At 32.5% G+C, this 26,991-nt stretch overlaps 1 protein-coding gene across 1 annotated transcript; it reads left to right on the plus strand.

Moving 5' to 3' along the window:
- Positions 1-1,763: 1,763 nt before the first annotated feature.
- LOC138325298 (kynurenine/alpha-aminoadipate aminotransferase, mitochondrial-like) lies at positions 1,764-26,090 on the plus strand. The gene is made up of 13 exons (XM_069270854.1): positions 1,764-1,905; positions 6,172-6,262; positions 7,654-7,737; positions 8,024-8,120; positions 8,820-8,888; positions 9,307-9,439; positions 16,989-17,063; positions 17,720-17,995; positions 19,246-19,328; positions 19,560-19,656; positions 20,605-20,731; positions 21,147-21,352; positions 24,392-26,090. Exons 3-13 carry the CDS (start codon positions 7,671-7,673, stop codon positions 24,443-24,445), a joined length of 1,284 nt encoding a protein of 427 aa, XP_069126955.1. The 5' UTR covers positions 1,764-1,905; positions 6,172-6,262; positions 7,654-7,670; the 3' UTR covers positions 24,446-26,090.
- The last annotated feature ends 901 nt before the right edge of the window (positions 26,091-26,991 follow it).

Consider the following 26,991-nt stretch of genomic DNA (forward strand, 5'->3'; position numbering starts at 1 on the left):
AAGGCAAAAATGAGCTTTAGTTGACCTTAGTTCACATGAAGGTTTGACTTGAAATTGACTGGACTTTCTTTGTATGAAATCAAGTTAAAGATGCCGTTGAAGACCGCTTCCTCGTTATCAGTAAAGAAGTGTCTGGCTTGTTTTATTTAAAAGGATCAAGAGTATGTTTGGAGGACTTGTCCTGTGTAAAGAGAAGTAAACTGGTAACACCATTGTAACTATATCTATTGAAATTGATGCAGTAGTGTAGTGACCTGGTTACCAAAACAATCAAACTGTTGACAAACGAATGATTTGCATGTACATTTACACATGGTCCCAACCATTACTGCCAAGTTAGTTAAAATTAATCAATTGGTTTAGGATAAGGTGTGTGTAGACAAGGATATCGTATTACTCCATATTTGTTCAGTTCATGCACTGAAATCATGACTTTGATAAAAAGAACGAATAAAGACATTATGGGATTAAAAAACATTCGTCAGTAAGTCATTTGAACACACATGGGGTTAAAATTATGCCAATCAGTATGGTGTCAATTATTTTTAAGGAAAAACCACATTGAAGCCTAGCAGGAACAGGCAATGATAACTTTCAACTGTGTTCTGAAAAATTCAATCCCTTTTGGAAAGAAGTCTTTTATGCATTAAATATATCTTGTAATGAAATACCTTTTGAATGACACACTAATTTTACGCACCCTTGATTGTATAACTTATTTATCAAGGCTGGTAATAACAGTATTTTATACGGAATTCATTGTAGAGACCAATTTTTCATCCACCTCAGGGCATCTTTGGAATTAACATGGTAGATATAAAGAGCAAACCTATTTTCAGAAACTTACCTCTGCCTACAGTACTTACAATACATATTGTACTTATGTCCACTATTATTTATATGATAATACATCTTTGACACTACATATGTATAAACTTGTATTGTCATGTCTTATTTTGTGTGAAGTACTATTCAGTCTTTGAAAGTGGTAATATACTTATCTTGTATGTATGTTATATAATGATGATATCATTTTTATATACAGGTATGATATCACACGTGTTAAAGCTTGTATTGTCATGTGTTTGTCAGCTTTAATGACACAACTTACTTACCTTATGGAAATTGTCAAACGATATACCATGCATTTTCTTTCTGTTTGTAATGCCGTTTGCTACTGTAAATCAATAAAATATGAATGATAAAAAGAACATTTGCAAATAAAAAGAACATTGTATAATGCAATTTGCTTTTTCTCTTATCTTTTTGTACAAATAATTGCGAAGAAAACCCAAACAAAACAACAACAACAGAAACACTTTTTCTGGAGATATGGAACAATCTAGCCAGTGAAAGTGTAAGCTAAATGTTTGATACACTTAGATAATCGTTATGGATTCACTCTTAACTTATGTGACGTCCTATTCGGGTTCCGATTATCCTTTGTTGTAAAATTTGCATTAAATCTTAAAATCTTATTTCCATATTTTCTTTATCGATTATCTAAAAATATATATAGGATTCTATCTAGTCGACCAGGAAATGTAATTTAAACGAACATTTCACCTATTTATAATTGGGTTTCATTTCACAGCATCTAAAAAGTTTCCCTTGAATAAAAATTGATAATTTATCTACTTCAGAATCAGTAATTGAAATTGTTGAGACACGTGAATCGTGTGAGTGCTTAAATCGTTAGATATCATATCCTGATGGTGAATATATTCATACAGAACCGGAATAATTACTACTTTAAACCGTCATCTCTGATACAGATGGAATAATTAGCACTTCAAACCGCTTTCTCTGAAACAACTGTCCTGCATATCAACATTAAACAACGTGCAGATATATGTTACCACATTCTATGATCATTGGTCATTCGGAAAAGACAAAGATCGAGAGGTAAGTAAAATCTTGTATTTGGCAATGAAAATATGCTGCCTCTTAGTACATAGGCTATTATAGAGATATATTTTGAATGCTTTGCCCGTAGATATGTATATCATATGTACCGATAATTTTAACCAGTAATACATTACATGCGGCCATTTTCGATTTTAAATCGAAGTTTTTGTTTAACACTACCGTTTTATATACAGTAACTGGCCATAATACGGTACGCAAGTGGAAATTTTGATATGTATTATTACATGTCATTTTACAGATTTTTAATTGTTATTCCTAACGTCAATTTGCATTCAATCGTAAAATGATTCCATGGCGACTAAGAACTTGTTTTAAATTCTATATAATTATCTAAAATATTGTCCGTGTCATATTTATCAAGAAATCGATCTTTGTTGTAGACATGCATTTTTGATGACGCCATTTTTGTTATAGACAAAGAAAAAATAGTGTGACGAGTGGACCCTGTGAGAATGGACGAGTGAGGTGAGAGAGTTTACGATAATTAGGGATTGTTTGATTAGATATAAAGATAAGATCGTATTAATCATTTGCTGATATATGGTTTATACCCGTATTAAGTTATAGATTCACAATAGTATGCGTGAGAGGCACCGGAGTGACAGCAGGGTACAAGCAGCATGGCGAGTCTTCTGTGTATGTAAGCGCGGGAACGGAAGTGACGTAGTACGCAAGTGTTATTGTAAATATAAAAGTTATTATTTTTGTATGAACGTGTGTAATGGAGTTTTAGAAGTACGTATGGCGTGTATTTGAGTGGTAATTAATTTCGTATATTGTAATAGGTTTGTATCTCTTACTTTTATAAATGTTGTCATTGTTGTGCACAACATTTTCCAACAGAATCCAGCAGCGGAATATCCGCACGCGGTAACTATGGTTTTCCAGCAACGCTCCAGCAAAAGTACCGTTAGATCTGGGTAGGGGGTCACTTCTACTACGGAAGCTCTAGGTGGGTGTACGTTATGTAACATGTCTCCGTGTAACCTTTCCGCTAGGGACGTAAGAGGTGTTTCCTCGATCCCAATGCGGCTGTCTCGTCTTGTATGTACTTGTTGTCTACTAAATGTTATTTGTGGGGAATTTTAGGGAGATTTTATGGGAATTTTTCATAGTTTTCCTTAGTTTAGGACTTAGCGTTTATCGCCATTTTTTGGGAGGATTTTTTCATGGGGAATCATCATGGGGGATGTGAAGCTGTAATTATATAAGGGTTAGAGGTAAAATATTGGAGAAAAGTAATGGGAATTTATATAGAGATCTTATAGGGATAAGATTTTTATTCATGGGTTTTAGTATTTTTCACCATTTTTGCTAGTACCCGCTGGTGATTGCTGGATTTAAGGTTCTAAGGGTTTTTTTTCCTAATACATATGGATTAGTTATTTATTTATTGTAAAGATTTTCATTGTAAATATCATAGTAGGTTCAGTAGTGAGGGTATGGAAGATGAAAGAGAGTGATAGGGTCATACTTATGTACTTGTAAATAAATCAGATATTACTATAATTAAATTATTTAACTTTATTTCACTCTTGGTTGTATTTGATTAGGAATCACAGTCTCGGTGACAGTGATTATGGTGTATGAGTATAGTGAAATCTCATACCATTCTAAAGTTTGTTAATAGAATATGGTTAACCCTAATGGTCCAAGGGTGGATAACTCTCTGGATTATATAGACATTGACAAGGACAATAAGACTGAATGGTTCCAGAATATTTATTACTGCTGCTGATGCTGTGCTGAAGAAGATTCCTGATGAATTTCACAGTGACTGAAGCATGACAAATGACAGACTTGACTGACAGATTCCTTGACCATTAGTGAAGTCCTTTATGGACTTGGTATCAATCAGATTGATACCTAACCTATGTACGGTCATATACGCTACCTGGATTATAGTGGTTTTGGTCATACCACTTGGCCGTTACAATAGCAACGTCATCAAACGTTGTTTGGATATAATCGCTCACCACTCAGACATATTGCAACGAAAGAACATTTCATTATTTCAAAAGACGCGCTGGGTAAATAACTTTTAGGTCTTTAAAGTTTTTACGCTTCTTATTAATTTCTGGAAAAAGGATTTAAAATTTACCAAGAATCTACAGTAAAAAAGAGTAAATAACTTGCATACTGTAGTATGGCCACTGACTGTAACTTTATATCTCACTATGGATATCTCAGGTGTAGATATGTAGAGTCAGAAAAAAATGTTTAAACGTTCTTTTAGCTAATATTCTTGGTCTACAGGTAATCCCACCGTTCTACGCAGTGATCTCTCCTACACAGCTAATTGTCTTCCAGTCTAGCCAACTTTTGGGATTTTAGGTGAGAAACAGGTAGGGTAAAAGGTTGGCCAGGGTGGAATAGGGGTGTTTTACTAAAACAACACAGGTTCTACTAGCACAACACTGACAGCACAGGTAAATTCCAGGGAAAGGGAAAACCATATCCTAGTAGATATTCATTAGATGTCGATATTTGATTAAGAATGATACACTTTTGGTTTATGTTGGTTTGTAATGAAATAAATTGTACATGCATAAACTGTAGTATTTACTTCATGAAATAGAACAAATGCTATTCAAATGGATCATGTTGATCAAAAAATATTTTTTATCAGAAAATTTGTGTACCACATATTAACTATTTAAAGAACGAAGTTAAACAAAAACCGTTACCAACAGTATTATACATTGGACCTCTTGTCACACATTTAGTGTGTCTGAGTGAGATATAGATAGAAACATTAATCATTATACAGAAATATTCTAATCTGTCAATTAAATACGATTTGAATTGAAATATAAGGATTGAATCTTGCTTTGGTCGATTTCATGGGGTGATGAATTGAGTTCCCCTTTGAAACAAATTGAATATGAAACTGCTCATTAGAATCAGTTCGGTCAATTCGTTTGAAGATGAACTCATTTCAGCACCCCATAAAATTTACCAAAGTAACATTCGCCAATTCTCCCATGAATATCAAACATTTCCATCAGAATATCACTGTTCAATTATTTAGTCCATCAGGGTGTTGTCCTGCGAACATTGTCAAATTAAAGGTCCATTATACATGTGATTGATACACATACCCATTTTTGAGACATTACTTTTTACGATTTCAACATTTGAAAGTTGTGCATTCCATTATTTTTCTCATTTATGCACACAATACATATGGTATACCCAGAGTTTTAATTGAATTTACAAAGAATAGGTAACGTTTCATTTGATATGAAACAATTTCATATTAAGTATATTTTCAAAACTGATCAAAGCAATTTCAATCTCAGAATACCAGAAATCCAGTGGGTTTTTTTCTGTCGTAAAAGAGTCGAATAGAAAAAGAGGAAAAGTGTTCCATCTTGTATCAATTAAGATGAAGAAACTTGTAGTTTAGCTACGCTGAAAGGTATATTATAATATTAAGTATCACCAGTATCTTGCGACGCGTCATTATTGCTGTATATGTATATACATGCATTATGTTTGTTTCCTCATTCCAATAAGTTGTAAAAAGATAAAAATAAGTACATTATGTAAATATAGTATTGTGAACAGTAGAATCAAATATTAAAATAAATATAGGTAAGTGACTACTTTTAACTTGAACATAATTAATTACCTGATGGTCACTCAGGTATGACCAAGTCTGACCAAGGTGTGAAAACAGGAAAGTTGGCCAGACTGGAATGATGTTCACTTAAAAAGTTGGCTAGACTGGAATGAACCTATTGTGATAACCATATGTGGAGATTTCCATAAGCCAGATTGTTAGTTTAAGCGATGTTATGATATAAGCTTCATTTTTACTTTTAATGACCAACCTCTGATGAGACGAATGCGTATTTTTTCGTCGCACTTTTAAGCAGATCCTATTCCAGATAAAAATGTTTTACTGTAGATATAGTCCGAATAATGCCGCCGTTCTAATGTCTTTTTATCTGGACTTATATAACAAACGACCGAATAATTCGAACTAATACTAATCTAGTTCGCATTTGGAAAACACTGTACTATTTATCAACCTAAATTTGACCTAGGTGAATATGACTCTGTCTCATTAAACCTACTTCTGACTTCGACAATTCAGTAGTGAAATTTGTTAACACTATTCTGTCGCACGTTATCGTGATTATATTATCTATTGGTGAATCTATTATAATATAAAGCAAAGTAATGTGGCGAATAGTCTGACTTTGTCATCACATGCATTAATTTATCTTGATTTAGATCTGTGACCAGTTAAAGTTACCTGTATACAGGGTCTCAGTGTGCTACTGTGGATGATACTGATGACCCAGCTTTTAAACAACTAGTCGAGGTAGGTACCAATGTTGCAAAAATTTAAAAAATCCAAGTATATACCTGTACAAAATTTAATTTCCTACAGCAATGATTATTTGAGAAGACATTTTGGTGTCGACTGCCACAAACACAACATGCAGTCATTCTTATTTGCTATTCTGTATATGCATATCAGAGTTATCTGCCTTTAAGGATAGTTATTTTTGTGACGTCCTCTGTTGGTGAGCGTAACGTCATACTTTTCATAGAAAACGACGTGAGTTTCAATCGCAAAATATTGACGTCATTATGAGATACCTACCCACAAGGGAGATAACTCTATAATGTACACATACGGTACAGTGATCTATAAGGTCGTTTTTATAAAAAAATGAACTAATTCGCAGTTATTTTCATATTTATATATCTGGATTCTAGCTTAAGGTTGTATTCTTCTGAGGTTTCAGTCCCGTTGAAGTCTCGTTTCAACATAGATCAAAGAAGTTATGAGATTTTCAAATATAATTTATCAATATCTGTAGCAAGTTGCCAGATGCAAATTTTGTCAAAAAATTACATTTCTATTTTTAGTAGATTTTTAAATACGGGGATTTTAAGAAATGGCCCATTTGGCGGCCATTTTGAAATTGTGTCTTTTTTCGCTTCAAGTAGAGCCACAGTTTTACTTAAATCATCACTGCGCCAGCATTTTTAGCTGTATTTACATGTAGCTCATTTTTGCTGCAAATCGTTACTAGGTTCGTAGTAATTAAAATATTGAGCAATAATATGTGAAATGATACACTTTTGTGACTTTATTTTAACATTTAATGGTAATTTGGGCACTTTTATTTTTTACTCTAAAATACTGAAAAATAACAAAAATTCAAACGGGGCAAAAAAGTAAGCACACGGACCCCCAATTTTTCTTCCTGATTTAGAAAGAACAACCGTTTCCCTATTGATATGCAAAATAATAACAAAAGTTTAATACCAGAACTTTTTCTATAAAGGGTTAAATTTGGCAAAAATGGCTGAAAATGGTGCATTTTGTAGCACAAAATTAAGGGGTAGGGGTAGCATATATTGTTATTCTGAGAAAAAATATTAGTCTAATTGATCAAAACTGGTATATTTTTGAAGAAGACTACTAGAAAATGAATTCTACAAGCATTCATACATATCAAACACCTCATTAGGAAATTATGGCTTTAATTTCTATCTTATATGGTCAAAACGGCAAAATTCCCATAAAATCCAATATTTTGTCAACTAGATATCTTTGAGTGACAAAAGCTCAAAAACGAGCACACGGACATATGTTTTTTCTTCCATTTTCTTTTATGGTATGAACTCCTTTTTTCCAAAAATCTATATGAGAAAAAAAGTTTAATACAAGAAAATTTTGACTTATCTGAGATGTACTAGCTTAAGTCTGTTTCAAGATGAACTATGAGAGATTCCAGAACCAAGCCTGCCTCGCGAGGACGCCTACTCCGCTTAGACAAATGGGTATGTATTTAAAGCTCCTGGGTATCAGATGCTATAAACCGCTGATTTATGTTGCTGCTAGTCACCTGATTTAATTTAAAGATATTGATGGAGGTATTACTTCAAAATTTGTAAAACAAAAAGGATGCTTTCCGAAGGCTGGATATATATCTGATAAATTAGATATTTATTTCGAGGAATACATTCACTATACAGTGTTGTTTATTTCTTTCCCGACAATTGTAAAAGTTTGTCCTCAAACATCAGTACTTATTGTCTTAACGTACATGTATTGCTTATATTTCAGCCTTGATGATGATAAAGAGACCAAACGTCATCAGCATGGGAGGAGGTCTACCAGATCCATCAGCTATTCCGTTTATTGATGCAACTGTTAAACTGAGGTATGAAAATACTTTATTGTGTTAGTCATTTGTCATTTTATTCCTATATATAGCAACAAATAATTTGTGCTTTTTGGAGAGAGTGACTGAAAGAAAATGAACATTATTCACCAACCGGTCGATACATCTAAGGTTTCGGCAGTTGACGCTATAATTAAAGAAGTAATTCCAAATGCAACAGCCAAAGTTCTTTAATAAATAATAATAGTTTTAATAACACAACGTTTGTTTTACTAGTAGTGCGTATTATTTTTTTTTCTTTGAAAAATGAATAAAATTTCAAATAAAGATTGAGAAATTCCCCTATCGTATCCAAGGTAAAGACCGCCATTTTAGTTCTTTCTTTGCCTGCATTCCATCGCGCTCACCCACCCCTACATTGAGCACATGAATATACACATCAAACTTAATATAAATAATGCACTTATATGAAAACGTTTCATTGAGGACATTTAAATACAAAAAGATATTTGAAAGATGATACTTCGTTAGTGTTTATCTCACTTGTATGTTTTTAACTTACGTTATGAGTTTAGAATTCACTTGAAACACATCAAAAATTTCCGTTTACCTTTTAAATAACATAAGTGTATATTTTTCCCAGTTAACAATTTTTGGCGCCGTTTCCGTACTGACAAATAATTCCCATAATAATGCCGTTACATTGCCTACATTCTGTGTGTCGATATTATTGTTTAGAGACGGCTCTGAACTGCACATCGACCCAGCTGATATGGCGTTATCTATGCAGTATTCTCATAGCGAAGGGTAAGATTCTTACAATATATGTAGGGGTCAAGGAAATAATATCAACAGGATTTTCCAGATGATACGGGATTCCATCCCATATTTGTCTTCTTTCATTGTCCCGTTTTACTGTTTGTATCCTATTATGTAATCGTGTTCGTTTTGTATGTCTTGATAAAGGGCAATCGCCTTGAAAATGTGACATTTTTTTGTCCACACGGAATTACTTCTTGGTCCCATATCCTTTATTTCTTATAGATTTCGTCCGTAAGGATTTTTCTTTAAGTTTATCATATATATATATATATATATATATATATATATCTATATACATTCGATGAAAAATATCCTGACGCTTATCAACAAAAGATTGTATAAGCTGTATTCTCAACTTTGTTATGTACACTCAATTGGTATTTGGTTTTATTACTGCAAACAGTTATCCAGCACTCCGACAATGGTTCAAGGAACTACAAAAAAGGATACACAATCCCCCGGGAATGGCAAACCCAACTCACCCTAGTGGGACTGAGGTCATCGTTATCAACGGCAGTCAGGATGCTTTGTTTAAGGTAAATATTAAATGTAATTAGGTAAAAACGGTATAAAGCTAGTATATTAATAATCCGAAATAAAAGGCCAAAATAAATTCAAAGTAAAATCAAAATCGTTAAACGGCAGTCAGTATTCTTTATTTACGGCAAATATTGATAGGCAGTCATTATGCTTTGTGTAAAGTAAATATTGAACGGCAGACAGGATTCTTTTTAAGGCAAATTTTAATCGGCAGTCAATATGCTTTATTAAAGTTAATATTGAACGGCAGTAAGGATGCTTTGCTTTAGGTAAATATTGAATGGCTGTCAGAATGCTTTGTTTAAGGTAAGTTTTGAACGGCAGGAGGATTCTTTGTTTACGGTAGATATTAAACGGCAGTCAGAATGCTTTGTTTAAGGTAAGTTTTGAACGGCAGGAGGATTCTTTGTTTACGGTAGATATTAAACGGCAGTCAGGTTGTTTTTAAGGTAATGTTGAACGGCAGTCAGGATGCTTTGTTTAATGTAAATATTGAACGGCAGTAAGGATACTTTCCTTAAGGTAAATATTGAACGACAGTCAGGATGCTTTGTTTAAGGTAAATATTGAACGACAGTCAGGATGCTTTGTTTCAGGTAAAAATTGAACGGCAGTAGGATTCTTTGTTTAAGGTAGATATTGAATGGCAGTCAGGTTGTTTTTTAAGGTAATATTGAACGGCATCAGGATACTTTGTTTAAGGTAAATATTGAACGGCAGTCAGGATGTTTTTTTAAGGCAAATATCAATCAGCAGTCAATATGCTTTATTTAAGGTAAATATTGACCGGCAGTCAGGATGCTTTGCTTTAGGTAAATATTGAATGGCTGTCAGAATGCTTTGTTTAAGGTAAGTTTTGAACGGCAGGAGGATTCTTTGTTTACGGTAGATATTAAACGGCAGTCAGGTTGTTTTTAAGGTAATGTTGAACGGCAGTCAGGATGCTTTGTTTAATGTAAATATTGAACGGCTGTCAGGATGCTTTGTTTAAGGTAAATATTGAAACGGCTGTCAGGATGCTTTGTTTAAGGTAAATATTGAACGGCTGTCAGGATGCTTTGTTTAAGGTAAATATTGAACGGCAGTCAGGATGCTTTTTAAAGTAAATATTGAACGGCTGTCAGGATGCTTTGTTTAAGGTAAATATTCAACGGCAGTCAGGATGATTTGTTTCAGGTAAATTTTGAACGGCAGCAGGATTCTTTGTATAAGGTAGATATTAAACGGCAGTCAGCTTGTTTTAAGGTAATGTTGAACGGCAGTCAGGATGCTTTGTTTAAGGTAAATATTCAACGGCAGTAAGGATGTTATGCTTTATTTTAAGTTAAATATTGAACGGCTGTCAGGATGCTTTGTTTTAGGTAAGTATTGAACAGCAGACAGGATGATTTGTTTCAGGTAAATTTTGAACGGCAGTAGGATTCTTTGTTTAAGGTAGATATTGAATGGCAGTCAGGTTGTTTTTTAAGGTAATATTGAACGGCATCAGGATACTTTGTTTAAGGTAAATATTGAACGGCTGTCAGGATGTTTTGTTTAAGGTAAATATTGCTGATATAAATAAAGTTCCATCAACAGGTGATGTAATAACGTATCCACTGTGTGAAGTAAGCGTCTAGGTACTTTTGAAGACTGTGGTATGTTTGCGAAATCGTGGGTACCCAATATCAGCATGCTGTCGAAAATATCTCATAGCAGTGAAACCCACCTAGCTAGTCATATTTTTTTCATGCAACGGTCCAACATGACCTGAAAATTATATTTCATTAAGTAAGACCGTTGCAAAATAAGCGTAGTATTTAATTCGTGAACTGTTATTGACGCAAACAATAAATAACGCTCAAAATAAAAGCTTTTCATTAAAGATACATGCTATCTATTAATGAAAAATGTTTATTTTGTAAAGATAAAGATGCTGTTTAAATGCTGTTTATTAAAGATAAAGGGTGTTATTAAAGATAAAGGCTGTTTTATTAAAGATAAAGGCTGTTTATTAAAGATAAAGGCTGTTTATTAAAGATAAATGCTGTTAATTAAGATAAATGCTGTTTATTAAAGATTAAAGGCTGTTTATTAAAGATAAATGCTGTTTATTAAAGATAAAGGCTGTTTGTTTATTAAAGATAAAGGCTGTTTATTAAAGATAAATGCTGTTATTATTAAGATAGATGCTGTTTATTAAAGATAAAGGCTGTTTATTAAAGGATAAAGGCTGTTTATTCAAGATAAAGGCTGTTGTATTAAAGATAAAGGCTGTTTATTAAAAATAAGGCTGTTTATTAAAGATAAAGGCTGTTTATTAAAGATAAATGCTGTTTATTTAAAGTTAAATGCTGTTTATTAAAGATAAATGTTGCTAAATTAAAGTATATACGGCAAATTAATCAGTTAATACTAATTCTTCGCTATAAAATTTATATTACTGTATAATTATGGCTTGGCTACTTTAGAAAGTTTAATAGATCAGTTTCAGCTTTAGACAAACCATTATCAATACCTTTAATTTTGGTAATTAGCACTTCTTACACAGCCTCAGGGAGTATAACTGTTGCGTGAAACCTCTTTTTTTAAAATTCAGCTTTCTTGTTGTTGCATTCATTCTCCCATGTTTACAAAACAAGTAAGAAGCAAAAACAGCATACATAATTAGTATTTTTTCTTTCACTTATCTCTCCAAAAATATGGCTACAAAAATCCAATTTTGATTTAATTTGGGTTTTTTTTCTCCTCCATGAATATGTAAATTAAATCAAAATTTTCATTTTTTTTTTAATAAAGTATAAGCTTTCCATTCTCCAATAGAAGGAGTTTTTTTTAGTTTAGTTCACAATAGTATTTTTATTATTTCAACAATAATATCAAAAATTTCAATTAATAGCTAAAAAACATTGTCATACAATACCAAAAACCCATTATCGTGTTGGTCTTCGCTGCACAGCTCCAATTTCATAATTGTGTTTGTTTTCAATAAATTCAATTAAGGATAGTCCAGAGAAGAGCATTGTACATGGCAACATTCCATAAGAGAGGAGTCCATGAGTGTTTCTCAGATCATCGTTTGCTAAAAAGAACATCTTTTCTGTAAATCTTTCATTGTAATTGCTCATTAATTTGAATTGGTATATATACTATGTGATAGGAGAAATTAAAAATTGAAAGTTTTGAAGTTTTATATCGTCTGTGACATTTATTAGTTATGATGAAACTTATTCCAAACCCTCTCTTGAGATGATGATATGCAAAATCTCCTGCCCACAAATTTTGACTTTTCAGCGGATATTCAATTATAAGACTTTAACATTTAATGTTTTAAAAAATAATTTGTAATCTTATAAATATTTCTTAAGGAATATCGAATATTTTTTGGTTTCAGCCAGTTAATTAAGTCATTTTCCTGTTTAAGCAATATACTCTTCCATTGCCTTTGAATTTGATTCAGTACACGATAAAAATTTAAAAAAAAATTGTCAAGTTATATTAATCACAAAACCTTAAAAGCACATTTTTTCTTTAAAATCATTAATGATAAAAAATCACACCAACGTTTGTAGATAAAAGTTTTGTTATCAATCTTAAGAAATTAATCAACCATAATGGTTGTGAGGCAACCGATTCTGGGGTTATGGGGAGTTCCTTTCCACTTAGCTCAGCAAATATTTCTTTCCAAAAAGTATTTAAAGATCTACTTATTACCAAAATTCCTTTTTTTTTGGTCTTAAGACCTTATCCCCTTCTTCATATGCTTCAATATCATCTAAAAGAAGGTAGATATTAAACGGCAGTCAGCTTGTTTTTAAGGTAATGTTGAACGGCAGTCAGGATGCTTTGTTTAAGGTAAATATTCAACGGCAGTAAGGATGTTATGCTTATTATAAGTTAAATATTTGAACGGCTGTCAGGATGCTTTGTTTTAGGTAAGTATTGAACAGCAGGACAGGATGATTTGTTTCAGGTAAATTTTGAACGGCAGCAGGATTCTTTGTATAAGGTAGATATTGAACGGCAAGTCAGCTTGTTTTTAAGGTAATGTTGAAAAGGCATTAGGATGCTTTGTTTAAGGTAAATATTGAACGGCGAGTCAGGATGTTTGTTTAAGGTAAATATTGCTGATATAAATAAAAGTTCCATCAACAGGTGATGTAATAACGTATCCCCTGTGTGAAGTAATCGTCTAGGTACTTTTTGAAGACTGTGGTAATCGTGCGAAATCTTGGGTACCCAATATCAGCATGCTGTCGAAAATATCTCATAGCAGTGAAACCCACCTAGCTAGTCATATTTTTTTCATGCAACGGTCCAACATGACCTGAAAATTATATTTCATTAAGTAAGACCGTTGCAAAATAGGCGTAGTATTTGATTCGTGAACTGTTATTGACGCAAAAAATAAATAACGCTGAAGATAAAAGCTTTTCATTAAAGATACTTGCTATCTTATTAATGAAAAATGTTTTGTTAAAGATAATGTAGTTTATTAAAGATAAATGCTGTTTATTAAAGATAAATGCTGTTTATTAAAGGTAAATGCTGCTAAATTAAAAGTATATACAGCACAAAATTAACAGTAAATACTAATTCTTCGCTATAAAAATTTATACCCTACTGTATAATTATGGCTTGGCTACTTTAGAAAGTTTAATAGATCAGTTTCAGCTTTAGGACAAACCATTATCAATACCTTTAATTTTGGTAATTAGCACTTCTTACATGCCTCAGGGAGTATAACTGTTGCGTGAAACCTCTTTTTTTAAATTCAGCTTTCTTGTTGTTGCATTCATTCTCCATGTTACAAAACACAGTAAGAAGCAAAACAGCATACATAATTAGTATTTTTTCTTTCACTAATCTCCAAAAATATGGCCACAAAAAATCCAATTTTGATTTAATTTGGGTTTTTTTTCCTCTATGAATATGAAATTAAATCAAAATTTTCATTTTTTTTTAATAAAGTATAAGCTTTCCATTCTCCAATAGAAGGAGTTTTTTTTTAGTTTAGTTCACAATAGTATTTATATTATTTCAACAATAATATAAAAAATTCAATTAATAGCTAAAAACATTGTCTACAATACCAAAAACCCATTATCGTTTGGTCTCTGCACAGCTCAATTTCATAAGTTTGTTTTCAATAAATTCAATAAGGAAGTCCAGAGAGATTGTACATGGCAACATTCCCAAAAGAGGTGCATGAGTGTTTCTCGATCATCTTTGCAAAAAGAACATCTTTCTGTTTCTTTCATTTTACATTGCATTAATTTGGAATTGGTATATACTATTTGATGGAGAAATTTAAATTGAAAGTTTTGAAGTTTCATATCGTCTGTGACATTATAAGTTATGATAAAACTGATTCCAAACCTCTCTTGAGATGTTGATATGCAAAATCTCCTGCCACAAATTTTGACTTTTCCGCGGATATTCAATTATAAGATTTAACATAAGTTTTAAAAAATATTTTGTAATCTTATAATATTTCTTAAGATATCGAATATTTTTTGGTTTCAAATTAATTAAGTCATTTTTCCTGTTTAAGCAATATACTCTTCCATTGCCTTTGAATTTGATTCAGTACACGATAAAAATTAAAAAAAAATAATTGTCAAGTTATATTAATCACAAAACCTTAAAAGTACATTGTTTTCTATAAAATCATTAATGATTAAAACAATCACACCAATGTTTGTAGATAAAAAATTTGTTATCAATCTTAAGAAATTAATCAACCATAATGGTTGTGAGGCAACCGAATCTGGGGTTATGGGGAGTTCCTCTCCACTTAGCTCAGCAAATATTTCTTTCCAAAAAGTATTTAAAGATCTACTTATTACCAAAATTCCTTTTTTTTTGGTCTTAAGACCTTATCCCCTTCATATACTTCAATATCATCTAAAAAGAAGTGACTTCCACGGAGGACAATTTGAAGGGTCTATTAGTTTTTTTGTATCCAACACATTTTCAAAGCATGACAAAAAGTTAAAATATGCGGAACACGTAGTCCACCTTCTTCATAATCACCATACATTACTTTTCGTTTAACTTTATCTATTTTATCGTTCCAAATAAAATTTAAAAAAAAACATTTTGGAACGCTTGCACAATTTGGGGAGGTGGATCAGGTAAAACTGTCATCGATTGGATCAAAAATGGGTAGAGCTAGATTTTTGTATTACAGTTACTTTACCAATGTATGTAAGATTTCTAAAGGAACAGTCATTTAGATGTTTTTTAACATAATATAATTTTTTGAATAAAATTATCATAAATTATATTTTCTTATTTAAAATTGTATGAAATGCAAAGCAATTTAAATTTCCCTTGATGATTCCATCTTAAATTTCTTTCTGGAAGTATTTCCTCACCACTCTTTTTACCCAAATCCATAATGCCTGTTTTTTTCCAATATTTATCTTAATTAAGACCTGATATATGGCCAAAATCCCGTGAAAATATCAAAGAACAATATTCATAGAGTATGGATCGTCTGATAATATGAAGGAAGTATCATCAGCAAATTTATTAATTGTATATTCATAGTGATTTATTTTGATACATTGTATATCAGGATTGAACTTAATTGTTGCACTTAAAATTTCAACACAAAGAATAAAAATATATGGACTAATGGGGTCACCCTGCCTAACTCCACGAGAAATTAAAAAAATCATAACAAAGACCATTATTTGTCACACAACTGGAACTATCATTATAAAAAGTTTTTATCACATTTAAAAAAGATGGACCAAATCCATAAAAGGAGATTTTTCAAAAAAAAAAAAAAAAATTCTAAAGAATCGAAAGCTTTTTCAAAATCAATCAGTGAAAGTAAACCTGTTATATTCTCTTTGTCTGTTTTAAATATCAAATCATTAACTATTCTATTGTACTCACCAATATATCTACCTTTTAAAATCCCCTTTTGAGTTTCACTAATGATACTATTTAACACTATTTTAAATATATTAGAAATAATTGATGATGCAATTTTATAGTGTACATTTAAAAGAGTAACGGGTCTCCAATTTTTAGCATATAATTTTGACTCACCTTCTTTCGGGATACAAGTTATCATACCATGACGTTGAGTAATTGAGAGCATACCAAGTTCGTGTGCTTGATTAAAAGAATTGGTCAAAAAATTATAAATATCAGACCAGAAAAAAATTATACAATTCGACAGTATACCCATCAAAACCTGGTGACTTATTATTATTCATATTTTTTAGTGATTTAAGACATTCATCATAATTAATTTCGCCTTCTAGAATATTTTTTTGCTCAACAGAGAGTTTGGTGATACCTGCGATACCTTCTACCTTTAAACAGATTTAATTTCTTTTACGATGTACATGTCAAAAGTCATTTGCGATTCCAATCCTAGCTTGTTTGTCCGGAATATGGATACCTGGTATATGCATAACCATTTAAATATTTCTTATGTCAAGACAAAACATGATAATGAACCATAGATCTTTTGCAAGGTTCAATTAGCCAGCAAATACCCATATATTTAGTATATCAATGTTTAAATGTTTGTTGTATTTTCAGACTTTTAATGCCATGGTTTCCCGAGGAGATAACATACTGATCGAAAACCCAGCATATCCTGTTCCATGCACAATTGTAAGTTCAAACCTCAAACAGTCCTTTGTTTTGTCTTTCTCAGCTAACGATATCAGATGTAATGCATGGGTAATGGGTCCATTTTATAAAATGAAAGCCCGCATGATTTAAGTCCTGGTATAGTACATGTACTTTTGATTGCCATGTACGATCTTCTGTTCTCCTACTTTTTACTGATTTGTCATCGGTTTTCGGTGCCTGAAGAGATTTCACCCTAGAATATAACAGAACCGGAAAGATAATCAAAACAAATGATGAATAATTATCGATAGTTTCATTATTTTTGTAAATAAAATGAACATGGATGCGGATGTTTTGATACTAGTATCTAGTCTTTCTCTATATACCGTATGTGTATAATAAAATTGATTACTTCCTACCTTGGGGTGTGCCAACGAATTTCAATATGCGGGGAAAATACACAAATGTCTAACCCTCGGCAAACCCTGAGTTAAACATGTACAGATTACCCTCGGCTTATCATTGGTTGTCACATCACCAAGACAGGGATATATTTTGAGAGAGGGCTTTAATAAGTTGTAATAAATTGTGCCCGATCCCTTTGTAAATTTGTTTGCAATAAAATACGATTAAACTAAAAGGGGATACATTCTATCAATCATAGCACTAAATCATAACCGTCGATTTGTGTTTAGTTAACACCACTGGGTTGTAATTTGATCCCTGTTGAAGCGGACGCCGATGGTATGAATCCGGAAAATCTACGTCGCGCCCTGTCCCGATGGAGCCCTGAAGATGCCAAGGACCCCAATAGTGATATCCCTAAATTACTGTACTGTGTCCCAACTGGTGGGAACCCAACTGGATCCGGTTTGACCCTGCAGCGGAAACAAGAAATTTACAAACTGGCCCAGGAGTACGACCTGATGATAATAGAGGATGATCCATACTATTACTTACAGTTCACAGAGGTAAAATGTTACAGAAAACCTTAAAATCGGAATCTTACATAAAGTTCACAGAGGTACAATATTACAGAAAACCTTAAAATCGGAATCTTACATAAAGTTCACAGAGGTACAATATTACAGAAAACCTTAAAATCGGAATCTTACATAAAGTTCACAGAGGTACAATATTACAGGAAACCTTAAAATCGTAAACTTACATAAAGTTCACAGAGGTACAATATTACAGGAAACCTTAAAATCGTAAACTTACATTAAGTTCACAGAGGTACAATATTACAGGAAACCTTAAAATCGTAAACTTACATAAAGTTCACAGAGGTACAATATTACAGGAAACCTTAAAATCTGAATCTTATATTCAGTACACAGAGGTAAAATAATATAAGTATCCATAAATCAGAATCTTACAACCAGTTCACAGAGGTCAAATATTACAGGTATCCTTAAAATCAGAATCTTACATACAGTTAACAGTGGTAAAATATTACAGGTATCATAATCTTACTTACAGTTTACTGAAGCAAGATATTACAGGAAACTTTAAAATCAGAATTTTGCATACATTTCATAGAGGTAAAATGTTGCAGGTAACCTTAAATTTTAAGACCACTTTTTATGATCCTAAATGGTCCTTTACAACACAATTTCACCTGTATGAATATCAGTCGGCTTCGGAGAACACTTTTCCTTTGTCCCTTGGGTAGTCAGGATTGACTGTTGTTCAAATCGCGACAATGTTATCCACGTACATAATCGGTTTTACGGTAATTTCTCTACTAAATAAATTTCATTAACGGATTTATTTTTTAACATGTCAGAGTTCTAGTTTTGAAGACTTTTGTCTAAAATGATTTTGATTGTTCAATTTAATTTAAGCTTAACCTGTAAAATTAAATAACTGTGAACGTATACAAGTTTCGAATTTTAAGGTTTCCTATAATATTTGGAACCATAAGATAGTCGTATTGATTAGCAGGTGTTTTTATACAGAGGTGGTCGCTAAAGCAAGTTTTCTCTTAGAACAAGAAAGAATATATTTTTGTGTGTTTTTTTCGCGATCAGATTTTTATGGTGTTTATGACTCAAAAATGTCTCAATATCTTGCTGATCGAATTTTCGCGATCATAGCAATATGTCTCCCGATATTCGAAAATGAGGGTAGCAGACATTAGTTTTGATGAATATACAAATGTATGCAGTTGATGAGGATTTTGTAGAAACATAATTAATCCTTTGTTTATTTCATTTAGCCATTAACTCCAAGTTTCCTCTCGCTGGATGTAGATGGGAGGGTGATGAGATTTGACACTTTGTCGAAAATCATTTCACCAGGGTAAAGTATATTATATCATATACCATGTGATAAGCTTTGCCCTCCAGACACAGTATATATATATATATATATATATATATATATTTACCTTCAATTAATAGTTATGTTGAAATAATGGAAATCGCCAAAGTGTTTTATTGGTGCATTACAAGCGAAAATTAATTGATAATTAAGGTTGTATATCAACAGTATTTTTTTAAATCGTCTTTTGACAAATGTATCGGTTTTCAGGGTACGTGTTGGATTTTTGACTGGACCACAGCCTCTGTTACAGAAAATCACGTATGAAATCATGTACTCTACAATTCACGTTAGCGGTATCTCGCAGGTATGTTACGGGATTTCTTCGCCTTTTCTTATTTCTGAAACAATTTGAAAGTACTGGTATTGAAATAGTTATAACGTACAAACATCCAGCACCAATACAACTGTTGTAACAATGTAAATTCCTTTTGTTGCTTTGTGTTAGTCAACCACTGGCAGTAATTACAACAAAGCCTATAAAAAGATTAATAGAACTGTTCATTACCTTTTGGGTGAGACAGGAAAGTCTTGTCATGTATTTGATGGCTTAATAATCTTATCCCAACGAATTAAGATACCCTGTCTTGTCTAATCACAGAGAGAGAGATGGATGCGGGGATGTCTGTATGTCTGCATGTCGTTATATTAATAATAAAATTTATCTAAGGAATATACTTTTATTTTGTTGAGGTTATGAGGGTATAATGATAATGGAGCATGTGTAAATTATGTAGTCCCGGCGACGCCGGGTTACATAAAATTTCGCCGGGGTTGCATAAAATTTACACGGGCTCCATTATCATTATACCCTCATAATCTCAACAAAATTAATATATTATCCTTAAATTTACAGTTTTTCACGTAAAGGAATATACATGTAATTTATTCTCGCGGCAGTTGCATATTTTTTTATTAGAATACCCATATTTTTTTCTCTCCCGTCATCGTCAACGAATTCGATTGAACAGTTGATTGGATTCGAGTCATTCATATGTTCCCACTAAAAGTGGGGTCATGACCCCACGTTGCTACGCCATCGACTATTCCCGTAACAATATTGAGTCCATGTCAGTGCAAACTGTAAATATTCACATTGAGACAATATCAAAATTCCAATTATAATAAAGCATGGTTGTAGATAAAGATAGGTATGTTCACAGATAATATTCTAGTCGTTTGACAATTGTTTTATAACAATAATTCATATATTATAAAGTTCCCATTTGTAACATTCCACGGTATATTATTTCAGATGCTCGTCCTTGCTCTTCTTAAGAAATGGGGCCATGATAAGTTCCTCGCTCAGGCTAAGGAGATCAGTAATTTATATCTTAAAAAGAGTGAATTGTGCAATATGTATCTGGAGAAACATTTAACAGGTGAGGGAATCTTGGTTAAACGTTATTTGATTACTCACTAGTTACAGTGTAGACTTATAGCCACAGTTTTTGATAGCAAAGTCACAGTCTCAAAACGAAAGGGAAAGGAAAAAATAGGTTAAGGTCACAGTCTCAAAACGAAAGGGAAAGGAAAAAATAGGTTAAGGAGTATCGAGGGTGGTGAAAGTGGTATATTTCTCATTATTGTTTTCTTGTGTCAAACTCACCACCGTTTAAAGTACGAGTTTTGCGATTATATTTTACGCTATTACCGGATAATAAAGCAAACCTTCTTGTACAGAAATTCATGATATTATTTGTTATCTATACAAGAATTTTAGACATTTCAGCAATATCAAATATTTCATCAATTTTGTTGAACTTTACATGTCGTTTTGATTCTTTTCCAATTAAGATCTTGCTGAATGGTCTAAGCCAAGCGGAGGAATGTTTTTTTGGATAAAAATCCCCTCTATCACAGACACGAAAGAGTTGCTGGAAAATACTTATCATAGGGATGCTCTCTTTGTGGGCGGAAGTGCTTTCTTTGCAGATCGCAGCGCCCCCTGTCAATATATCCGGGCGTCTTATTCTCTGGTCACTCCTGAACAGATGGATAAAGTAAGCTTATTTTCATTCACAGCAAACCAACTTACTATCGTTGCGAGTATTTAAGCATGTCGACTTTTTCATGGTGATTTATCAGTCATAACGTTCTTCTTTATCCGTGATAATACTTTGTCGCAACGATTACTTTTTGTATTTGTTTTCTCAAATCGACCGCATAATTTTAATCGAACGCAAAAATAAATTGTTTACAGTAAGTTACTTGAAGACTAAGCTCATAATTGATACTCATTCATTGTCATTTTTACATGTACTTACTAAACACACTTTAATGCATAAATAAAGAGTGGTTAATGATGTATTACGTTATCTATTTGTGCAATTGAATTAAATTGCTATATGTATCGATTTAGACGGAGAGAAAGAGATCCAACAATCTGTCAATATCTTCCAAATATTAGTAACTCGTATACATAGTAGGCGAACTCCACTGTATAAATACCGGACATTGCGACCACCGAAGCGAAAGAATAAAAATAACCAGATCAGCGGGTACTGATATTCAATGCGTGTTTTAATCATTCTAGGGACTTTATATATCGTGTTATATATCAAAATACATCCAGCGATTATTTATTTAATTTTTGCAATCGGTATAATTGTATATATATAATGATAACCACTTCATAATCAACAATTAATCAACAACACCAGCATTCGAACCGACCTAATTTCTGTAATTCTTATAACAAATTGGACGAATTATTGAATGATTCATAATATATGATGAACAAATTATGTATGGAGAGATAACCTAACAATATATGTGAAACAAAATATTATTTAGAATGTCCACAATCATGTCTTTTATTCGGGGGCTACTGTATGGCTTGTAGCTGGTCATGACGGAATTGACTGTATGGTTCGTTGTGATTATACTGTCGATTCCTAGCGATTTGCTGTTTGTTTTCATCGTATTAGATACATATACCAGTGCTGTGGTCATTATATCAAGACACATTTATTTAATGACACTATGCAATTAATTCAACTACATTTTAATTCTTTAATCACACGTATAACGAATACAAAATAACAACAAACGTAGATATGGGAACATATCTAGTCTTTACGACGTTATCAATAATTATTGATGTAAGATATGTCTCAAGGTACTACATAATGTGTATTTAGCCATATTTTCATCATTTCAATTCTAGCTTGTATGTAATTCGAAGTCTCTACATGTACATGATAATAACTTATAACTGTGGATGAATTGCAATGCCAGGGTGGTGCGTATAGTACGTAAGATATATGTTATCATAATCTGACACATTTAAAACTAAATGCTACATTACATAACATATGTACATATAAAATGAATTAAAATTTCCAGCCTAAAAAGACCTAAACGAGATACTAATTTAAAAGGGTACATTAAATAAGACAATATGTTATTTCCAATATTACCATGAGCATCAGTTTTATTTTAAAATGGAACCGTCAGTAAAATCTGGTTATTTACAATCCAATATTATCAAAGGATCAAATTTTAGAGTTATACTGTATACACATTCATAGAATAATGCCTTTCTGCGACTGAACATATTAATAATAACTGAAGATGAAAGTCAACATTTATTAGGCATCGTCGGTCCCCAAGTCCTGGACCTGCATGTAGGGTGGTAGAATTGTCCTTGCAGCCCCTATTGCATAATCGTAAAAGACGACTAAATTAAGGATATTTTCTTTTTATTTATTCCTAACTAGCCTTCTTCCTAATGTCTAAAACCGTGGGTTACTTGATACGATCAGCGTCGTTTTTCCGAAGAAAGTCTCTTCAGTTCGAAAAGTCCGACCAATCAGAATAAAGCTTTCATGGCGTTCTGGGAGAAGAAACATAATCAAGGTGTACATGTACTTTGATGTTGAAACTTTCTTAAAAAAATTGAAACTATTTTGTTATTTTAATATACCGTATTAATATAGAAGTTATATCTAAATTATTAGGTTTTTTTACTGTAACGTTTCAGTTTTCATTGATAAAAAAAAGAAAAGAAAATTATCTCTTTGCGCGCATCGAACACCCGATCAAGGGATTACAGATAAATTGCTTTATCCACTACACTACTTCTAATGATTTCAAAATACCAAGTCAATGGAGATGGTGTTGTTGGGAATTCCCTTTTCAAGTTCTCTGGCTTCTGATTGGTCAATATTCAGATAATGTCTGTTTACAGTGAAAAATGCATTGGTAGATTGAGGTTTTAGGGATGCCGTATCAAGTATGTGTACATGAACACCACAGTTTCCATCATACGAGACTCTATTCTTTGCCTGAAGGCTTATTTCCTTTGGAATTATTTGAAAATTGTTTTTACTGCTCTTCCTAAAGATGTAATTTTTACAAATGAACAGTGCTCTTGAATGCAATTTTTAATGATGTCATCAAAATCTTCGCAACTCTCTGGGTAATAACTCCATTAACCAAGTTATCCATCTGTGTGAAAAAGGGTTTTAATTCACTAGCAGACAAAATGGTTAATCCAACAATGCATACAGTCATATAATACCAAAATCGCTATGAACATACAGTCTTCTCGCTACAAGCCATACAGTACCGTGTCCAAGGGTGCTGTTTATAATCGATATTTAATTTGTTTTCTAAAATTCGAATGCTTTCTATGAGAAGTACTTTGAATTAAAGCATAATCAGGAGGAGGAAAAATCCGTAAACTGTAAGTGAAAGGTGATCTACGAGTTAATTATTCAAACAATTTGCGAGACTATCGGCCACAGAGAGTACCACTGGCTCTGATTCGATCTATTATCAGGAAATTATACATGTAGGTATTATTTCCGAAGAAGTACAAGTTAGTATCAAAGGTTAATGAATATATATATTATATATGTTGCGACAACCTTCGCAATCTTACGAAAGTATCGAAAACTTGACCTTGATCACATGCATACTGTGTTATCCAAATGAATCTCTCGCTTCGGCGGTCGCAACATCCGGTATTTATACAGTGGAGTTCGCCTTCTGTGTTATAACTTCATTAATTACTACATACCAATATCTACTTCCAGGCATTTGCAGCCTTAGCGGAAAGTTTAAAGGAAATATTATCAAAGAAGACATAGCTCACAAGGAAAAGAGTTCTGTCGGCTTGGATTTGGGGTTAGGGATAAGATAACCTAAGTAAAAGGAGTTTGATGATCTAAAAGATCTGCCTGTCCATTCAATAGGCGATGTGGAAGTTTAAGGAGAACTTTATATTGAGTTGTTATTGGCAATCTACAGTAGAGGTGAACAATGAGCGTAGAAATGGCCTTTGGCTCAATTTTAATACTACAAGTAAATGTTCTGTGAATAGGAAATTGTAAAATGTGTTTGTTCCTTTATTTTCATCGAAAATTACAGTTCGTAAATAAGGAAAATCTTTTAATTTATTTCATAATTTAGTTGTTTGTTTATAAAAATACTCAAAAAAATGCGTTATCAGTGTTTGTATATGTAAGTTCTAACCGCCAACGACATGTCCCGATATTAATACACTAAACGTAAGTCATCAAGGAGACGAGGAGAGTTTTAATTAATCTTAATATAGACTGAAAAAGAGTATGGTAAACAAACTTAAAATCAATAGAAATATACACGCGAACATAAATCTAATCAAACATTTCTAGAGGTTTTTTTTTACAGATGTCTGATTTTTGGAATAATAATGTCTTGAGATGAAAGTTTCGATCTATTCAATTCAGTATTTTTAAAATAAAATAAAGTAAATTGTACAAGAAGCAATTATATATGCATGTATACTGTATTACAACATCATGATGTAAATAATGAGTCTTAAACAAAATGGAAAATACACACTATTCATTTAAGGTACAAAGAACGTATATATACACCTCTGAAGTTGATGATGTTGTAATTCATATTAATATAAGGTACAAAAGTACGTTTATACACCTCTGAAGTTGATGATGTTGTAATTCATACTAATATAAGGTACAAAAGTACGTTTATACACCTCTGAAGTTGACGATGTTGTAATTCATATATACACCTCTGAAGTTGACGATGTTGTAATTCATATCAATATCAGGTACAAAAGTACGTTTATACACCTCTGAAGTTGACGATGTTGTAATTCATATCAATATCAGGTACAAAAGTACGGATATACACCTCTGAAGTTGATGATGTTGTAATTCATAATAATATAAGGTACAAAAGTACGTTTATACACCTCTGAAGTTGACGATGTTGTAATTCATATACATGTATACACCTCTGAAGTTGACGATGTTGTAATTCATATCAATATAAGGTACAAAAGTACGTTTATACACCTCTGAAGTTGATGATGTTGTAATTCATACTAATATAAGGTACAAAAGTACGTTTATACACCTCTGAAGTTGACGATGTTGTAATTCATATCAATATAAGGTACAAAAGTACGTTTATACACCTCAGAAGTTGATGATGTTGTAATTCATACTAATATAAGGTACAAAAGTACGTTTATACACCTCTGAAGTTGACGATGGTGTAATTCATATTTATATAAGGTACAAAAGTACGTTTATACACCTCTGAAGTTGATGATGTTGTAATTCATACTTATATAAGGTACAAAAGTACGTTTATACACCTCTGAAGTTGATGATGTTGTAATTCATACTTATATAAGGTACAAAAGTACGTTTATACACCTCTGATGTTGACGATGTTGTAATTCATATTTATATAAGGTACAAATTAAAGTACAAATCTACACCTCTGAAGTTTATGCTGTTGTCATTAACCTCTACAGAGTATCTTTTGATTGGTTACGTCTGCTTTTCCGTACGACATACAACAGATTATATTTGTGCTGCTTTGCATATCTGTCTGCAGACACCTATTCTACACGACATGTTTTACCACATACGGTTAGACCACATGTGGAAAAATACACCGTATGAACTGGCCTTAAAACGCATGTTATCGAGGTTCTCGTGTAGTTGTCGGAGTTGCTCTTGGTAGTCAGTTATCTTTTCACTCAATTCTCAAATCAGTCCAACATCCAATCAGTTCGCGGAGTTTATACAACTAGGCATTTTACTATCTGTTAAAACAACGGTTAAAGCTTCCATGGGCCAATAATGCACTGACGACACTGACGGAAAAAAATCTCCGAAATATATTAAATAAACAGTGGGACTGTGTCGTTTAGTATAATAATCTCACAAACTCTGTCCCATTTGTGGTAGCATATTACTGCCACCACTTAATATTTAGCGAGATAATTATCTCGTTAAATATTAAGTGGTGGCAGGAATATGTCACCATACCCATCACATAGGAAAGAGAGGCTACCAGTCAAATATGAGTGACATCTATTACTTAGTTTCAGAGACAAAATCATTCGCATGAAATATACCCAAACTTGCCACATTTGTCACTGCACCTCAGGTTCTGGTTAAATAAACAGTGGGACTGTGTCGTTTAGTATAATTATCTCACACTGCACCTCAGGTTCCCGGAGGTATTGAAACAACGATTTGTTCAATTTGAATTTTAACTTCATAGGCAGGCTACTTCCATGCATACTTTGTTTTAGCCACATTGATCCCTTTTGATCACGACCCCGTGTGTCAGCTCTATCATTTGTGCAATTTTGAATACCAACTATAAT

Source organism: Argopecten irradians, chromosome 6 (genome assembly GCF_041381155.1).
Source record: "Argopecten irradians isolate NY chromosome 6, Ai_NY, whole genome shotgun sequence".
Taxonomy (NCBI): Eukaryota; Metazoa; Mollusca; class Bivalvia; order Pectinida; family Pectinidae; genus Argopecten; species Argopecten irradians.